This window comes from Podarcis filfolensis (assembly GCF_964270895.1).
Source record: "Podarcis filfolensis genome assembly, chromosome: 10".
In the NCBI taxonomy this organism is placed as follows: domain Eukaryota; kingdom Metazoa; phylum Chordata; class Lepidosauria; order Squamata; family Lacertidae; genus Podarcis; species Podarcis filfolensis.
Window position 1 is genome coordinate 2,730,522 of NC_139612.1, and position 20,409 is coordinate 2,750,930.

Here is a 20,409-nt window from a genome sequence, read left to right on the forward strand (position 1 = left end):
CTGAGTTGGGGCGGGGAAACAAAGCTGCACGCCGGGAGGCGGAGGGAAAGGAAGCGGCAAGCGCATGCGCTGACGCAGCCTGCCTCGAGGTGCACTGTGGGTAAGACGTCTCCCGGCGACGGCGGATCCATGGCGGCCATCGGGGTCCACCTGGGCAGCAGCTGCGCGTGCGCGGCCGCCTATAAGGTGCGCGGCCGGTTGGGGGGGGGGTCTCCCCTCTTCCGTGTAGGCCTAAGGGGGGGCGGGGGGAAATAAATGTAATTTTAATAATAATAATAATTTTCGTTTCCTGGGCGAGGCAGTGCTGTTGAGTGGCTAGAGCGGGGTTTGAGGAGGACGTTGGAGTAGCCAGAAGCCTTGAAATCGCAGTTATTGCTGCCGTTGTTATTATTTATTAAATTTGTATCCTCCTGAATTTGTGGGAGGGGACGTTATTGGTTTGTTCTGGTTGAAGGGCAGCATACAAATTGGATTAATCCTAATCAGGAGAGAGTCCGTGGTCCCCTGTGCTTAAGACCCCTCCCAGCAAGAGGAGACCCCAGCCCTCTGGCCCAAAGGGTTGGGCTCCGTGGAAGCACTTGCCCCCCAGGAGGCAGCGGTGGAGTTAAAAAAGGTTTGACTACAAAAGGGAGGCAGCAAATGCTTCTGAAGAGGTAAAGGACCCCTGGACGGTTAAGTCCAGTCAAAGGCAACTACAGTGGTACTTTTCGGGTTGTGCACCGTGCCAAACCCCAAAGTACCAGAACAGGTTACTTCCAGGTTTCAGCGCATGCGCAGAAGCGCCAAATTGTGATGTGCGCAGACGCATTACTGCGGGTTGCAAACGTGCCTCCCGCACGGATCACATTCGCAACCCGAGGTTCCACTGTATAGGGTTGTGGCGCTCATCTCTCTTTCAGGCCGAGGGAGCCAGTGTTTGTCTGCAGACAGCTTTCCAGGTCATTTGGCCGGCATGACTAAACCACTTCAGGCTCAATGGAACACCGTGACTGAAACTAGAGAGCACGGAAATGTCGTTTACCTTCCTGCAGCAGTGGCGCCTATTTATCTACTTGCACTGGTGTGCTTCCGAACGGCTAGGTTGCCAGAAGTTGGACAGAGCAATAGGAGCTCACCCCGTTGCAGGGATTTGAACCACCGACCTTCCGAATGGCAAGCCCAAGAAGCTCAGTGGTTTAGACCACAGGGACACCCGCAGCCCTGATTCTGAATACCAGTTCCTGGAAATGGAGAGAGGGGAGAAAGTGATCATAGAATTGTTGAGTTGGAGGAGACTCAGAGGATCATCTAGTCCAGCCCCCTGCAATGTGGGAATCCTTCCCCCAGCCGTCCCTGGGTGGACCCGGCCACTAACCTTCTGGTTAGCAGCCAGATATACTGATCTTAAGCTCATTCATGTCCTGCCCTCTGGTTTCCCACAATCGACATGTGGTGGGCCGCTGTGGGAACAGGATGCTGGGCTAGATGGGACATTGCCCCCCAACCTCACCCCTCCCCTTGGCAGGCAGGTTGGGGTTGACCATCTTGTTAACAACTAGGCAAGGGTTGCCTCCATCCACTGTTTGTCTCGCTGCCTTCCGCCATACCATCCTGATGGGCTCCAGCTGTGTGTTATTCCTTTTACAACTGTGTTTGTTATTATTCCTTTGAGTTTGCAAGTTGCAGGCCATCTTTCCTGCAATGTGACGTCCTTGCCTACAACTGAGGTGGTCCAGTCTGTTCTGCTGCTTCTGGACTCTGCCATCTCATTCTGTTGCTGAGTGGGTGGACTCATCATAGACCATATTTTTTGGAGAGAAAAATGACTCACTTGGTCATCTGCTTTGTTTTGGCGGAGGCACACTCCATTGTATTTCAAGGCAGACAGATGCTAGCAACAGCGGTTCACAGCCTGTGTCACTTCAGTTGTCTCTTCTGTTAATTTGCATAGAGTTTGTGTGCATCGGGATTGTGATGGGTGTTGTTGAGGGCCATGTGTAGAGCATCTCACATAAATAAAAGAAAGCTTATGTGCTTATTGTAAAATGCATTTCCATCAGTTTACTTGAATGACACTTTGCTGGATAAAGTAATATATGCATTGGCCTGGTTTGCACATAATGCTAAGTTGTAGTTTCTTATATTATGAAATCACACAGTTTAGTAGTATTTGTGAACCCTGCTAGCTTAACTATGGCCAATTTACTGCCAAAAAACTATAAACTGAAGTAGTGATTTGTTTTTGGCTTATGAAGCTTAGTTTGTTTTAATTATGGCTTACATGCGAGTCCAGCACTCTTTGTTAACCATGGTTTGGGGTGGGCCATCAATCTAGAGCAGCTGGAAAACAAATCAACAAACAAAAGGATCCTGTTATATTATTCCCAGTACGTATTGGAGCAGAAGCTTCCATTTACAAGAGTTTCCTTCGTACATTATTTGTCTTTATACAACATTTACCCTGTGCATTCCGTGGTAAGGTAATAGTCAAGAACAGAATCTAGCCTCTGCTGGACAAACGAAATTAAGGGATCCTGTATTAAAAAATGATATTATTTTCTGGGGTTTCCAAGTGGTAATGAGTTACTGTGTTTAATTTCTGTGTCAATGAGCTATTATACTTAATCATTCTACTCCATGTTTGTGTTGCTTCTTCAGGATGGTCGTGCAGATGTTGTCGCCAATGATGCAGGTGATAGGGTTACTCCTGCTGTTGTTGCATTTTCAGAAAACGAAGAGGTAACTTTTTCCCCAGTATAAATTTGAAGAAAAAGTGGTGGTACCTTTGTTGTTTTTGAACAAATCTTTTAAAATTATTTCCAGGTTGTTGGTCTGGCAGCAAAACAAAACAGAGTGAGAAATCTTTCAAATACAGTGGTGAAAGTGAAGCAGATTCTCGGGAGAAGGTGCGGAAAGTAATAGTGAACTTCATTTTGGGATTTAGTGTGGGTTTATCTGACAGAATGGGATTGTTAAACCAAAATGTATAAAAACTGGCATGTAAGTACAAACCTTGTTACCAGGCTTAAATATGCGAGCAGGCTGCTTAAAAGTCTCTTGTAAGCAGTATGTATTTTATTTAACAAAATTTAAAGTGAGTTATTCTGGAATGTAACTGTTTTGTTTTGAATTTTTTTCTACTATTAAGAAATAAAAAGTCCAAACTATGATATCATGCTTAAATACATAAACAAAGCTTTGAACAATGAAAGATTAAGGAGGACTTCATTAAACACAATTCTTATGTGCTGAAAATATAAATGTAAATTTTGGGGTGTGTTTTTTTGTTTAAGTACACGTCAATTTCCCTTGTTTTGACAGCTCTGGTGACCCACAAGCTGAGAAGTACATTGCAGAAAGTAAATGTTCAGTAAGTAAGAAGCTACTTCATGTTTTCCTCCCATTACTATTACAGTGGTGCCCCGCAAGACGAATGCCTCGCAAGACGAAAAACTCGCTAGACGAAAGAGTTTTCCGTTTTTGAGGCGCTTCGCAAGACGAATTTCCCTATGGGCTTGCTTCGCAAGACGAAAACGTCTTGCGAGTTCTTGCGAGTTTTTTCCCTCCCCCCCCTTTTTCTAAGCCGCTAATAGCCACTAAGCCGCTAATAGCGCTAAGCCGCTAATGGCCGTGCTTCGCAAGATGAAAAAACCGCTAGACGAAGAGACTCGCGGAACGAATTATTTTCGTCTTGCGAGGCACCACTGTAGTAGTATTTATAAACTGCTAAACATTGCACAAATACCATAGTGATATACAACAAGCAGAACCAGATAAAATAGTTCTCAAAAAAAACCAAAAACCTGTATAAAAGGGCTTTATACAGTAAAAATGAAACCTTAAATTTGTTCCGGTAGCAGATTGACATCCAGTGCAGCTCTCTTAGTACTGGTGTTACATGTTGGTGGAAGGCAAACCCAGCCACAGACTGTGCGACCCCCTTCCGACTTGCTGCAGCTTCCAGATCAGAGAAGAGGGCAGCCCCACAGTGCTTACATAGCAGCAGTTCAGCCTTGAAGTTATGAGTGCAGTCTCAGTTCATTGATTCATTCTAATCCAGCCCAGCAATACGTCCAGACACTGGCCTAGGCAGACCCGATTCTAATGTCACAAAGAAATAGAGTTGGGTGTCAAGCAACAAACTGATGACAATTTGTTTCAGATGTCCTAATGACAGCACCCAGTGGTGTTATATAATGTTAAACAGCAGGAGAGGTCTGTTGTGACTGACAGGTCAAGCTTGTAATTAGAGGGAATGATTTCACTCAGTTCTCCAGTCCCATTGCCTTTGGGGGAGGCAAGCAACTCCCATTGAGTTCTCTTCCACCCCATCCCCAATTAGCTTAGCACAGGAATCTAGCACAAAAACTACTGAACCAATATATCTGCAATTCACCAGATTATTTACCGAAGATTACTCTTGTGCCTGCTGGAGGGATACAGTGCAATGCTAGTGGACTCCTCCTTCTCCTCCTTCCCCTGACAGCCTCTCCTCCCCATTTGTTCTAGAGTGTCACCAACCCTTGGGAGCAGACCTTGGATGTGTGTGTAATATTTGCTTTCTAAATCATTTGCCATATTTTTTGCTCTATAAGACTCACTTTTTTCCTCCTAAAAAGTAAAGGGAAATGTGTGTGCATCTTATGGAGCGAATGCAGGCTGCACAGCTATCACAGAAGCCAGAACAGCAAGAGGGATTGCTGCTTTCACTGCACAGCGATCCCTCTTGCTGTTCTGGCTTCTGAGATTCAGAATTTTTTTTTTTCTTGTTTTCCTCTTCCAAAAACTAGGTGCATCTTATAGAGTGAAAAATACGGTATCAGACGAAAGGAATCTTGCAGAATCTTTTATAACAGATAAGCTGAGAGTCATATTTGTATGTTCATTTTTAGGTCATCGAAAAGAATGGAAAACTAAACTATGAAATAGATGGCAAACTTGTTTCCCCAGAAGATGTTGCAAAGCTTATCTTCAGTAAAATGAAAGGTATGATATTAAAATGTACATTTTTAAACTATTTCCCCAGAAGAAAAGTGGTACATATACCTGTAAATTGAATTTGCTTGTACTCACAATACAATATATTTTTGTATTAGAAACTGCTCAGTCTGCTTTGGGCTCAGATGTTAATGACACTGTGATTACGGTACCTTTTGACTTTGGAGACAAACAGAAGAATGCCCTTGGGTGAGAATACAGTTTTCAGCTTATTTTTATTAAATGTATTTGTGGGAATTTGAGATGTCTGGACAGGAGACATTTGGACATATTTGGACTTCGAAGATCTGGGTTCAACATCTCAGCTCAACCATAAGCACATGGTGTTAACCTGGAGTAGCTCAATTCTCATCTAATTGGACTCTTTCAGTGAAATAACATCACTTGTTGTAGTTGTTTAAGAACTTCCTGCTTAGAGGTTCTGGCACCATGGAGAGAAAACAATATTCAGGTTCCTACCACACAGTAAATGGACTGTTAAAACTACTCAGAAATGGAGTGGCGGGTCTGTGATAACTTTTGGCTCACTTTGTAGCCACATGATAGACAACCACATGAGCTTATAGCTGCCATATGGGTAGTTCTTAAATAGCCAGCTTATGGGACATTGTTGTAGGTCAGTCTTCCATGGAAGCTGGTATCTTGAGCAGAGGCCAGATAGTCACAGATTTACGACTACCAAGCACCCTGGTTTTTCACTAGGAGGAACTGAAAACCTTTAGCAGCAGTGGCCTCATCTTTCCTGGCCAATTTTCACTCACCAGGACTAGCATGCATCTTGACTTCCAGTTGGATGCCCCTATTCCTTTCTTCTTGCCATGGTACACATTCTACATTAGGAGTGGACCATTCAGTGCAGAGCACTGTATAAAATAGGAAAGGGCTCAGACATGCCAGCTGAAGGCATTTTGCTATTTGTAGCAGATTTAGGGCTAACAGTTAAAAAGTATTGCGTCATAGAAGCACTCATTTGTGCCTCCACCTGCTCCCTATTCTTGATGCCGCCTGATCACTTTACCCTACTGCATGTCAGGCCTGGCCCTGACTCTCATGCATCCTCCCGTTCCTTGTGTTCAGACATTGCTAACTGCATAGTCACCAAGGTCTCCAAAGAGAAACAGGTGCACATTTCCTGTACTGGTTTGAGCTTTTTGAGCTTCAAGTTCAATTTGCATGAACAAACATAGGTAGGCAGCTTATTCTTCTACCACAATGTGCCTATCTGTGCTTAAGTAAAATGTCTCTTGGCATGCTTACTGTTTGTCTTGTAGCAGTTTGGCAATGTTTTGTAAGGTGTTTGTGGTGGTGATGCAGGGATAGGGTCCAGCTATACCAAAATAAGGTACTTTGCTGTTTTATGTTGAAAGAAGGCATCAATCTAAAGTGATGTACTAATATAAATTGTGTCTTTATTGCAGAGAAGCTGCTACTGCAGCTGGGCTTAATGTTCTTCGGTTAATTCATGAACCATCTGCAGCTCTGCTGGCTTATGGAATTGGGCAAGATTCACCTAGTGGAAAAAGGTGACAATTGGTCTTTAAGCAACCATTTCCCCTGTGCAATCCCAAGCATGCTTACACAGATATAAAACTCAACAGGACTTAATCCTAGTTTCAGGATTACAGCCTTGGCTTTAAACAGTATGGTGCAAAGTGAGTTGGCTCTAGCGTTGTGTGGTATGGACCTTTGTGAACCTAATGCTTTCTGGGCAGAAGGGAATTTTTGATGGTCTCCTTCCCTCTGTAGGTCCTTGTGCAGCTGAAAATCTGCTTTAGAAGGTTGGGGAACCCTCTGGAACAGCATGGGAGGGAGTATTAGGAGCTGCTCTCCTCAGGAATATTCAGTTCATGGAGCAGAATTCTCTGCTGAATCTGAGCCAGAGGGATCCTAGACTGCTATAAATAAGAAAATCCAAGTCCTTTGCAACATTATTATTTTTTAATTCAGGAGATTCTAAAGTGGCAAAGGCAGGAAACCAAAGCATTATACTTTAACCAGTCTTTAATACTGTAATTTAAATGGACTTCATTTCAGGGTGGGCCAGGGCAGTGTGAAGTGAGAGAGCACTAGGAGGAGGACCTCCCTGACCTCGCTTCTGCCCCAGGGAGTGCAGCAGTGGCACTGATACCTGGAGGTCATTTTGAGACACAGTTGTCATTGTCCTGAGAATCTGCTATTAAGGCTTTTAGTATTGATGCTAATGAGGCAAGGCATACTGATTTCCTTTTCTTTATTTTGTGTGCATGGAAGCAATGTGCTGGTGTACAAGCTTGGAGGAACATCCCTTTCTATCACGGTTATTGAAGTCAACAGTGGACTTTATCGTGTTATTTCCACGAACACAGATGATAGTATAGGTGGCATTTGTTTCACAGAAGCCTTAGCACAACATTTAGCCTCTGAGTTTCAAAGGTAAGTTCTCTAGATCCTAAATAGTATGTGGTGTTTTATAAATGTGTAGTAAGGAATCATTGCTGTTAATTTTGCAGTATGGAAAATTGCCAGCACATTTTGTATCAGATTTTTTTGACTGATATACAATACATTTATTTATGAAAAACATTTCTATCCACTCTCTGAGTTTAAAAGTATCACTTGGGGGTCCACAACATATATAACAGGATTTTTTAAAACAATTACAGTTTAAAAATAATAAAACATTGTCTCAAAATGAAAACTTCTGGAAATAAAAATAGTGATTTTTTTTAAAAAAATACAACTTCTAAAGGTCTACGCTGTTGAAATAAGACAAACAGTACATTCACATAATGTTTTGGGGAAAGGTTGTTACTGTAAATTTGACATCAGTTCTTAGTTCAATTTGGAAATAATCCCAATCTTGTAAAGAGCTATTTACCAGGTTGTCTGAGGTGAGTAAGAATTGTCTCCAGGCAACTAGATGGAAGCTTTGCGAACAATGGTTTTCTTCCCTTTTTTTCTTTTCAGGCCACAAATGACTAATGTAACTATGAGAGGGCAAGCAGCCTAGTATTTTTTTTTTTAATTAGGTCTAGTGACTTTTGTGGACTTGCAAGGCTGTTAGATCCTTTGTTTCATGCTTACATTCTTGAAGGATCCTGATAGATATCACTTACAAGCAGCATGGGAAAGTTGGGGTAGATATAGCCAAAGTTAAGCATTTCCAAATTCTGTTGATTTCAACATGAGAGTTAAGCACAGCACTAAGATGTCGGAACCTTAATGTTTGCCTTTGTGCTTCATGAATACTTACTCAAAAGAACCTCCCCTCTTTCAGTTACCATATATCCCCAGCTTTCAAGAGTAGATGCATATAATGTTTATACTTTGAATTTGAAAAACATGATAAATTTCAGGATCCACCTTCCCCCCCCCCCAACTTCTAGGGTAATTGATGGCCACTATTACTGAGTAGGTTTTCTGTAATGGTTAATAATACTTTTTTTGTAAAACAACAACAACAACCCCATAGATCTTATAAATATGATGTGAGGGAAAACTCCAGGGCCATGATGAAGCTCATGAACAGTGCTGAAGTGGCAAAGCATTCACTATCGACACTTGGAAGTGCCAACTGCTTCGTTGACTCCCTGTATGATGGGCTGGATTTTGACTGTAATGTGTCCAGGTAAGATATACTCTTGAATCTCTGCATGTGTAGCATTGTTTTCCATGACTTCCTTTAAATTTAACTTGTGTGAATTTAGCTTTACATGCTTGGCAGAAAAATAAAATTAAAAATAGGAGCAGCTTCCGGAGGGGGGCGGATGTTGGCAATCCTAACTGCCAATACACTCAGCTTGGGAGAGCGCAGGGAAAGGGGTTGTTGACAATAGGAGATATTGGCTTTATGCATGATCACCAGGATGTAACCCCCACATAAGGTAATGATCGTGATAGTTGGCTACTCTCCATATGGAATGTATTTATAAAATGGCAACTGTTTTCCTTTTCATGGGCAAGAAAATTATTATTATTTATTAGATTTCTTACTCTCCCTTCCCCATGAGGTCCCAGGGAGGTGGGTTACAACCGTTTAAAAAGAAAATATTAAAATTGGTTAAAACATATCACAGTATATGAAGTTGGAGTAAAGAGGTACATTGAAGGTGCCAGAAGGAATCTCGCAGTTTAAGGGCTGCCACAAAGATTCCCCTCTTCTAGCCTCCCACCCCACCCAGGATTTCTTAGGGTAGTGGGACACCTAAGAGGGCCCCGTCCACTGATCTGAACACCCAAGAGGATCTGTAGGGAAGGGGCTGCTTTTTCTGGCATCGGGCCTAAGTTATTCAGGGCTTTAAACACCAATGTGAGCATTGGGCTCCGAAGCAAACTGGCAAGCGCGTTCAGCTCTTTTGAAGCTGGCATTGTGTGAGTTCTAAATGGAAACCCAGCCTCTCACTCTTCTGGCTGGTTCATTTTGGAGCAGCTGAAGTTTCTGAGGCATCAGAAACTGAAGGCAGCTCCATGTTTAATATTATACTACTGTATTGGGTTTCTCTGCAAACTTTTCCCTGTGGAAAATATGGATATGAATGTGCTTGTTTTTTTAACAACACAGGGCCAGATTTGAACTTATTTGCTCTGCGCTTTTTAACAAATGCCTAGAAGCCATCAAAAAGCTCTTGAAGCAAGTTGGACTTACAGCAGATGATATCAATAAGGTAACAATACAAATAACTTGGTCTATTTTGAAGTCATTCTTGAAATTCTTGTTTTGACAAATATGTAGGAAGTACATAAGAGTATATTCACAAAGAAGCAGATGCATTCGGATGGTTTGGACTAATGTTCAAGGCTTCACAACCATGCTTTATTAAACTGGAAATGAGATCAGGGACAAGTATTGCTCCCTAGTAGGGCTGGGCAATATATCAATATCTCATCCAAAACTGGTTTCAAGTCTGTATTCTGATATCGGTTTCATAGTTGTTTTTTTTATGAGATATTTATTAAAGTTTTTGAAAATACACCAAAAAAAATCAAGAAAAAAACCTCATTTTAAACAAGAAAAGGTAAGATACAAAAAAGAAAAAAGAGAAAAATCAAAGAGAAAAAAACAGAGATTTGAAATCCGTTAAGCAAAAAAAGAAAAATCAATTTTAAAAAAGCCCATCTTCCCATTACTGATCTTTCATTAACTTATTTCCCTGACCTCCTCACACCTCCCTTTTTGTATTCTAAGTCAATTATCCATTTCAGCAAATCCTTTCCCTCTTTTCAAATTTTTGTCCTGTAAATTTATCTTGAAATTAATATAACTTTACTTTCCCTCCTTTCACCAATTAACAGTCTATTTTTCCTAAATCTTTATAACATTTCTGCTAAAGTCACATAAATTCATTCCAACATCATTCTAACATTCATTAATCTTACAATGTTTCTGTAAATAGTCTTTGAATTTCTTCCAATCTTCCTCCACCAACTCTTCTCCCTGGTCTCGGATTCTGCCAGTCATTTCCGCCAGTTCCATGTAGTCCATCACCTTCATCTGCCATTCTTCCCGGGTGGGTAGATCTTGTGTCTTCCAATGCTTTGCAATAAGTATTCTTGCTGCTGTTGTAGCATACATAAAGAAAGTTCTATCCTTCTTTGGCACCAATTGGCTGACCATGCCCAGGAGAAAGGCCTCTGGTTTCTTCAGAAAGGTATATTTAAATACCTTTTTCATTTCGTTATAGATCATCTCCCAGAAAGCCTTAATCCTTGGGCATGTCCACCAAAGGTGAAAGAATGTACCTTCAGTCTCTTTACATTTCCAACATTTATTATTGGGCAAATGATAAATTTTCGCAAGCTTGACTGGTGTCATGTACCACCTGTATATCATTTTCATTATATTCTCTCTTAAGGCATTACATGCCATAAACTTCATACCTGTGGTCCATAACTGTTCCCAGTCAGCCATCATAATGTTGTGTCCAACATCTTGTGCCCATTTAATCATAACAGATTTCACCGTTTCATCCTGGGTATTCCATTTCAACAGCAAGTTATACATTCTTGACAAATTCTTAGTTTTGGAATCTAACAGTTCTGTTTCCAATTTTGATTTTTCCACCTGGAAGCCAATTTTTTTATCCAAATTATATGCCTCCATTATCTGATAATAGTGAAGCCAATCTCGCACTCTATTTTTTAATTTTTCAAAGCTCTGCAGTTTTAATCTGTCTCCCTCTTGTTCCAAAATTTCCCAATATTTCGGCCATTTGGCCTACATATTGAGCTTTTTCTGAGCCTTCGCTTCCATTGGTGACAGCCACCTTGGGGTTTTATTTTCAAGCAAATCCTTATATCTTATCCAAACATTAAACAGTGCTTTTCTGACAATATGGTTTTTAAACGCTTTGTGTGCTTTGACCTTATCATACCACAAATATGCATGCCACCCAAAAGTGTTGTTAAAACCTTCTAAATCCAACACATCAGTGTTCTCAAGAAGCATCCATTCTCTCAGCCAGCAAAAGGCAGCTGATTCATAATAAAGTTTTAAGTCTGGCAGGGCAAATCCACCTCTTTCCTTAGCGTCCGTTAATATCTTAAATTTTATTCGAGGCTTCTTGCCCTGCCAGACAAATCTAGAGATATCTCTCTGCCACTTCTTGAAACACTCCATTTTATCTAAGATTTGCAATGTTTGAAACAAAAACAACATCCTTGGCAATACATTCATCTTTATCGCAGCAATTCGGCCTAGCAATGATAGCTTCAGGTTTGACCATATTTCTAAATCCTTTTTCACTTCCATCCAACATTTTTCATAGTTATCCTTAAACAAATTCACATTCTTGGCAGTCATGTTAACCCCTAGGTATTTCACTTTCTTAACCAGTGTTAGCCCTGTCTCCTTCTGAAACCTTTCTTTCTCCATCACTGTTAACTTTTTCTCTAAGACTTTAGTTTTCATCTTATTCAACTTAAATCCCGCTACTTGTCCAAATTCTTGAATCAGTTCCAGTACTCTTTTGGTACTAGATTCTGGCTCCTGTAGTGTCAATACCAAATCGTCAGCAAATGCTTTCAGTTTGTACTGTTTAGCTCCAACTTGTATACCTTTAACTGTTTGGTCCCTTCTAATCATGTTTAAAAGAACCTCCAGGACCGATATAAAAAGCAATGGAGAGATTGGGCAACCTTGTCGTGTTCCTTTCTCTATCTTAAATTCTTCCGTCACTACATTGTTCACAATTAATTTAGCCTTTTGTTCTGAATAAATTGCCCCTATACCGTTTTCAAAACCTTGACCAACCCCCATCCCCTGTAAGTTTTTCTTCATAAAACTCCAGGAAATATTGTCAAAGGCTTTCTCCACGTCCACAAATATCAAAACTGCTTTAGTATTAATATTCACTTGTTACTTTTCTAAAATGTTAATTATGTTCCTCGTGTTGTCAGACAAGTGTCTACCCGGGAGAAAACCAGCTTGGTCTTTATGAATTTCTTCTACTAATACCTTTTTTAGTCTCTTAGCCAAAATGTCTGCAAAAATTTTATAATCCACATGAAGCAAAGATATGGGGCGGTAATTCTTAAGCTGTGTCTTCTCAGACTCTGTTTTCGGTATAAGTGTAATATAAGCTTCCTTCCATGACTCTGGTGCCTTTTTCCCTTCCAATATTCCATTACACACTTCCTTTAAAGGCTGTATTATCCATTCTTTCAAGGTTCTGTAGTATCTTGAAGGCAAGCCGTCCGGTCCTGGGGATTTACCCAATTGCATATTCTGGATGGCCCCTTCTATCTCTTGCTCCGTTATTTTATAATTCAACATTAACTTATTTTCTTGAGAGATTTTTTGTAGTCCATTTATTTTCAAAAAACTGTCTATATCCATTTGTTTCTGAGTTTCCTGTGTATATAGTTGTTTAAAATACCTCTGAAAACACTTTCTAATCTCCACTGGATTCTGTATATTTTTCCCTTCTACTTCCAAATTTGTAATAGTGTTAAGTTTCTGTCTTTTTTTCATTTGCCAAGCCAGTAGTTTTCCACATTTGTTTGCCGATTCAAATGTCTTTTGTCTCATCTGTTTAATTTTCCATTCTATTTCCTGATTTATCACTTTCATATATTGTACTTGATGTAACTTTATCTCTTTCAAAATCTCCTGCAATTTTGGCTTCGCTCTCAGTTTCTTCTCTCCTTCCTTTATTTTCTCCAAGATCTTGTCTTTTTTCTCATTTTGGACTCTCTTTTGGATCGCATTCTGTTGTATCAAAAATCCTCTCATGACCGCTTTACTTGCGTCCCAAATTACTCTTTTTTCTACAGTGGTATTCATATTTATCTCAAAATAGTCTCTCAAAGTTTTTTGGGCCTTCTTAGTCACTTCTTCGTTCCTAAACAATGTGTCATTCATCCTCCATCTGAAGGAACCAGTTGGTGTTAATTTCAATTCCATCTTTACAGCGTTATGGTCGGAGCACATTTTAGGGCATATTTCCACCTTTCTAGTCTTTGGAGCCAGCCCTCTAGTTACCCAAATTTGGTCAATTCTTGTCCATGTCATTTTGGCCTCAGAGAAGAAGGTTCCCTCTCTTCCCAAAGGGTTTTTAATTCTCCAAATATCAACTAAGTCCATATTGTCAGTCATATCAAAAAAAGTCTTTGGCAATCTACCATCCTTAGTAACTACCTGTCTCTGTGCTTTATCCATATTTGTAGACACCACTCCATTCATATCCCCCATCAAAATCATATTGTAGTCCATATGGTCCATCAGAGTCTCATGTAACGTCTTAAAAAATTCCGATCTTCCCTCATTTGGTGCATAAATACCTAGTATCAAAAATTTCTCTCCTTGCGATTGGATTTCAATTGCTACAAATCTTCCTTGATCATCCTTAAAAAGAAATTTCAGTGATAGGCTCTCCTTTACGTAAAGTACTACTCCTCTTTTTTTTACTTTGTCTGATGAAATAAATTCCTGCCCCAATCTTTTATTTACCAATATTTTCCTGTGTAGCCTTATCACATGTGTTTCTTGTAAGCAAATCAAGTCCAATTATTCCTTTTTTAATACATGAAAGACTCTTCATGTTTTCTCAGGGGAATTCATCCCATTAACATTCCAGCTTAATATTTGCAGTGCCATGATGTAGTTACTTTAAGTCTCCTCCAACTGCGCCCAGTGCTTATTCTTGCTCTGACGGTGGTGTTGGTATCCCTTTCGCTGGGCAATCCAATCCAAAATTTAGCTTTGCTATGTCCAGTATGGGTGATCTTTTGTCCAGTACTCTTTGCTCTGATCCTCTGTCTGGTGATCTTCTGTCCAATGCTCCTGGTTCTTTTCCAAGTCCCTTCTGTAGATCCTCTTCGTGGGTGCTCAGAAATTTGTCTTTATCTTCAACTGATCTTATTTTTATTTTCCTTCCTTTAAAGCTGAAGGATAGGCCTTGAGGAAATTCCCACCTAAAGATGATTCTGTTCCTTCTCAGCAGAGCAACCAAGTCTCCATAATTGGACCTAAGGTCCAAAAGATATTTCGGGATATCTTTGAATATTTCCACTCTTGACTGCAATATTTCCAAAGGCTTCTGGAAGTGCCAACCCAAAATTTTATCTCTCTCTTCTTAGGATCGGAGGGTAATCAAACAGTCTCTTACTCTATTCTTCTTCCCTCCTCTTCCAAGCCTAAAAGCACTCACGATTTTCACTCCTTCTTGTTCCAAGTCCAGCTTCCAAAACTCTGCGAATTCCTGCGTGAGAAATTCTATCAAACTAGCTTTCTCCAATTCGGGTACAGCTCTAATCCTCAAGTTCGTCTGTTTTTCCTTAAGCTCAATCATAGAAAGAATCAGCCTGTGGTCCTCAACTTGTCTATATATCTGGGACTCTCTTTGTTTCCAATTGTGTTACTTTAACTTCCACAACATCTACTTTTCCCTTAGCTTCCTCTGCAATTTGACGGGTCGAGGCAGACTCCTGTATCAGTTTCTGTATTGCTTCTATGTTAGTATTCACCTTTTGTCCCAGACTATTTATACTTTATTTATATCAATTTTGGTATTTGCAGCATCCACCTTCGCATTTGACGCATCGACTTTTACATTTGTCTCATCTACTTTCCTGCTGAGTTTTTCCAAAGATTCATTTATCTTACCTAGCACCGTCGCTAAAGCCTCTTCTGATAACATTCCTCTTTGTTTAAGTTGAGTTGGCACAGCTGCGGATGAGGCAGAAGGACCGGATGCTGACGCTCTTTGCTGCCAAGGCTTCCCAGATCTCGTTGTTGATAAATCTACTTTTTCTTTCCCATCTGCCATAACACTCAAAAAGTCCAAGGTCAATCCCACAGTCAAGCAGTTTTATCTTTCTAATGGAAAATTCCCCTGGTCCAGCTCTTATAACAGTTTCCACAACTACCTCTAGGGGGAAACAGTTGCAATCTGTGCTTGTATTTATCCAAAATAACTCCTTTTAAAGCATAACTCGAGAAGGAAATTTAGTTTCAATTTTCAGTTACTTCCCCCCCCCTTTAAAATCAGAGGGAACAGTTAGAAACAGTTAAACACAATGTATCTCTCTTTTGACAGCTAACAGTCAGAGCGCAATCCAAATACGGCAGCCTTATTGTCTAATTTGCAGCCCGTTCCCAGGTTCTGAGCAGTGGAGTTTTAATTTCCTTCCCTCTCTCTCGCAGGTATAAATAGTCCAAAACTTCTCCCCCCTCTTCTCCTGCTTCCAGGGGGGAGTTTCTATTTTTAGAAGTTGAAATTTTAATCCTTTCCAGTCGGCTCTCCAAGACTAGCTTGCAGCCTCTTTGCTTTGTTCTATCTACAAAAGCGGAAGGCGGACTTCCTGTTTATGCCTCCCCGCTACAATTCCGAATTAAATCTTTCTTCTTTTAAAAGTTCCAATTTGTTCTATTCTCAGATAGTATCTTTAAAATCCAATTGTTCTACTCACGGGTAGTATCTTTTTAAATCCAATTGTTCACAGGAAAAAGTCAGCGCTCTCTGGCAACGGCTGTGCGGCTTCACTCCGTGGAAAGAGCAGTCGATTCACAGCACCGCGCTGCTCACCCCACTTCGCTACGGAGCCCCGCGAACGGGTTTCCCGGCGAGTAGGGGAGGCGCCAAGGGTGCCCGCCGAATCCCGCGTTCACAGGCTTCACCCACCTGTGATTTCTGAAGGGTCTCCGCCTTCGCCGTGGCGGCCAGACCCGATTTTCACGGAGCAAATTCCTCTTAGTCAGAGGAATTCCGCCATTACCGATGGCGCCAACCCGGAAGTTTTTGCCCTGGCAATATATCTTGAATCATGAAATGTGTGAGGGCTGGATGATATACCATCTAAAACCAGTTTCAAGTCCATATCATGGTAATGGTTTCAGAATTTTTAACCTGGCAATATATCTCAAATCATGATGTGTGTGTGCGTGCTGTGCAAAAATCACCATGCAGGAAAAAATTGTGAAGCCATCCAGTGCCTCTATAGTTCCATCCTTATTTCAGACATCGTGATATATCAGTATATTGCGGTGTTTAGCTGGTGATATATCTGGTTGAAACCCAGGTATCACCCAGCGCTACTCCCTAGCTGCTCCCTTCCTCTCAAGTGCTGCTTCACAGCTTAATTCCTGAAGCCACTGCTCTCCATTACATCTGAGTGGTTGTGCAGCGGGGGTGGGGGACTATAACTTAATGCCAATTAACAAGCCAGGATAATAAGTCTGGACATCTGTTTCCCCCCACTTTCTGTGTGTGTGTGTTTGCAAAGTTTGCATACACAAGTACCCTTTGAAAAGCCTAACCTTTGCTGTTGTCCTATTAATGCTTTAATGTCCTCCAGGTAGTTCTCTGTGGCGGATCTTCTCGCATCCCAAAACTGCAGCAGTTGATCAAAGAACTTTTCCCTAGTGTTGAATTGCTGAACTCTATTCCTCCAGATGAGGTCATTCCCATTGGGGCTGCCATGGAAGCTGGGATCTTGCTAGGAAGAGAAAATACTTTTTTAGATGATGAGATACTGCCTATTGAATGTTCTGCCAAAGATATCTTAGTCAAGGTAAGCAAGCAAATTGAATGAATGAATGAATGAATGAATGAATGTCTTTATATCTCTTGCTTAGAATTAGAAAGAGAGCTCCCTCCCTAATCTGTATTAACTATCTTCCACCACTGCTACCTTTGTGGGTTTAGGTTTTAAAGTGAAAACTTTCCTGAAAGAGATTTGAGGTCACTTAAGTAGCAATTAAAGTAAATAAGTGAGAGACTGAAACTCATTATTTCATACTGATGCACAGTTAATATATTTGCCATTCAGAACTCTTTGTTTTTAATTGAAGGACTAAGTAGTTGAATAGGATTCCCTAAGATTCCAGAATTGACAGGTCATCTTAACACGCCAACATAAACAGTAAACTTTCATATTTTTAAATTTAATTAGGAGTCTATCAAATAAATCCAATTCATTTAAAAAAATTAATTTGGCCACATATTTCACCTTCACATCTGATCCATAAATTATTTCAACACTCATAGTATTTGACTAGTAGCATGAATCAATAAAGAATCATATTTAAAATCTCCCCTCCTTTTTACTCAAGGGTCACTGTTTGTGCTGTAATGTTTTCCTGTCTGTCGTCGCAGTGCACATGCTCTAACACATTGTGGTGCCTTAAGATTTGGGGTCCTTTCTGCAGAGTGCTTCTGTTGCATATCTCTTATTTCTTTACTTTATATTCTTTATTGAAAAACAAAAAGTACATAATTACATGTGCAGAGAGTAAGATGTGACAAAAAAGAAGAAAAAAGAAATAGTAGCTAAGTAGAAAACAACAGAACAACAAAATATTATATACGTTACAAAAAAAGGAATTTTTTATTGTAGTTAACCAGACTTTAACTTAATACGGTATTTAGAAAAATTAATTCCAAATATTATTAAATTTGGCCATGTTTGCACGTAGTTTGTTCAAGTGTAATGGGTTTGTCCATATCTTCAGGCGTGAAAATAAGCCACTTACTTATTTTTCAAGTTCATTAATACCTGTCTTTTTTCATTAATACCTGAGGACACAGATAGTCCATTCATATTCTCCCTTTGTTAGATTCCATGTGTTTTGGGTATATAATTCAAAAGGATATTTTCCTCTGCAAATTTATGATTATTCCATACAGTCATGTTGATCGTCTCTATTGCCTTCTGCCAAAAAATTATCAATATAGGACATTGTACAAACCTGTGTTTTAGAGAAGCATTATCTCCAGCAGCTCAGTGTCTTGGTCCTTTTATAAACAAGCGCAGTGGAGTCCTAAATATTTATTTTGCTGTATGAGACTGAATTTGAGGTCCAGAGGCATGCTTGTTATAGAACTTAACATAGCTTCCCATTGTTTGGTCGAGAATCTCCAGTTCTTTATACCATTCTTCCTATAGAAGGAAATGGGTGTGTGTGTTGTTACATAAGAGTTAATCAGCTGTTTTAATATCTCTGGGGTCTCTGCAGCTGTAAAAGCGGCTGGTCCGTTAATGGCAGTTAGCATGTGCTTTATCTGAAGATATTACCCTTGAGCATTTAAAGGTAATTCATATTTGTCTCTTAACATGGGATAGGCATAAAATTCATCCTTCTTGTCTATTGATTGCTCTAAGTTTAATATACCCAACTTCATCTCTCTTATTTCTTAGGCAATGGATCAGTCAGGGGCTGATAAATTTGTGGTGGTGTTCCCATCAGGAACCCCTTTGCCAGCCCGAAGGCAGCATACTCTACAAGCCCCAGGAAGCAACTCCTCTGTCTGTCTAGAATTATACGAGTCTCTGGAAAAGATCCCCATAAAAGAGGACAACAGATTTGCACAGGTGAAGAAATATCAATAGAAAATAACGCTTGTTTTTCCCCAGTGTTTACTCAAAAGCAGACTTCAGTGTCACAAATCTTATTTGTATGTTCATTAGGCATTTGAAGCTTTTGCCTCTTAAATTCCTTACCTTATAAAATGTTGTAAACACATCCACGGTATTTTTAGAGCAGGGTGGGTGCACAATAACCATTTTAAAAAAACATTTAAAGCAGATAAAAACTATCAAGTAACTTGGTTAATCTGAATTAAAATTGTAAACAATTGGGGCTGCAAGTTGCTCACCTGTGTTGAAATACATGCTAATTCATTACTCCCTTTAGCCTTACAAACTGATTCACTAGTTTTTTCAGAGCATGCTTTGTCTGCCTTAGAAAACCATTTTCCTGAAATTACCTTGAAACTTTGTAGCTCAATATTCTATATTTTAGCTTTTATATATGGCAATGTAGGGCAAATGGTTTAAATCAAAGTGCTTTTGATATAATCTCACTTGCATTTCTTTGGTTTTGACAGTTAAGATTGCTAAAATAGATAAGATGCAGATGACGAAGGATCTTAATGTTTTGTTTTGTTTTAAGCAGATTGTCCTCCAGGATTTAGATATAAAGGAAGGTGGTCTGCATGATATCCTAACTGTTCTCACAATGAAAAGGTATTGAAAACCAAAATACTACAACTTTGGTTTAGCATATCAAGTACATGTAAAATGTCCATTTTTCAGAACTTGGGTTTTTCTGTTGCAGCTTTTTGGTAGTATCTACTTTTCAAGGTAGAAATTCCACCTATCAAGTGTTGATGTATTAGGGGAGAACTGTGGATCAAATCAACTTCTGGAATATCAGGGATGCTTTTTCTTTCTCAGATCAGTGGGCAAGTGTTCTTTAACATTCCCTTCTGCTGCCCCTTTCCTTTTCAGTTAAGAGAGGGATGGGGAGCCTGTGGCCCTTCAGATGTTGCTAGATCACACCTCTCTTCTTTCCTGAGTGCTGGCCATGCTCCCCGTGGCTCCCCGTGAATGCTGGGAATCCAACAGCTGGAAAGCCACAGGTTCCCCACAAATGAGAGCATTTTTTCTGGGTAATGGGACTCCCCACACCTGACAGCTGAATCAAAGAATTCCACGGAGGAATGATGGGGACATCCAACGTGGGAGCTTAGTTTTTGAGACCTATTCAGCCCCTCTCAGGGTGCAATTAGTCTCCAGATGTTCACACTATAAAAATCTCTGTTTTCTTAGGGATGGATCACTGCACGTTTCCTGTACAGATCAAGATACCGGAAAATGTGAAGCCATCACTGTAGAAGTGGCATCGTAGTCTTAATTTAGAAGGTTCTGTTTTTTTAATTGTTACCTCAAACCAGGTTTTAAGTGAGTGATGCCATGTGTACAATACAATAAATATAATACAATGAAAATATGGAGTGCATACATCTTTGGAAAATGGAAAAGTTGGGTCATTACAGTCTTAAGAGGAAGCTGGTAACAGTTGTGCGTTCAGCAATGAGCTGCAGAAAATATGTCATGGGGAGCTAGAGTTTTATACATGACAACTGACAGATAAGGGGTGAGAGTAAACAAGAGTTCCTAAAACCCAACATATACCTTAAGCAATGGAAATAATCAAGAGGGGCTCCACTTCTT

At 40.2% G+C, this 20,409-nt stretch overlaps 1 protein-coding gene across 1 annotated transcript; it reads left to right on the forward strand.

The window, feature by feature from the left end:
- Nucleotides 1–33: 33 nt before the first annotated feature.
- Nucleotides 34–20,183, forward strand: HSPA14 (heat shock protein family A (Hsp70) member 14). Its single transcript, XM_083575231.1, has 14 exons — nt 34–186; nt 2,638–2,718; nt 2,803–2,885; nt 3,301–3,349; nt 4,872–4,965; nt 5,076–5,166; nt 6,396–6,500; nt 7,228–7,389; nt 8,429–8,584; nt 9,518–9,620; nt 16,750–16,965; nt 18,592–18,765; nt 19,349–19,419; nt 20,005–20,183. Exons 1-14 carry the CDS (start codon nt 130–132, stop codon nt 20,081–20,083), a joined length of 1,521 nt encoding a protein of 506 aa, XP_083431357.1. The 5' UTR covers nt 34–129; the 3' UTR covers nt 20,084–20,183.
- Nucleotides 20,184–20,409: the final 226 nt, after the last annotated feature.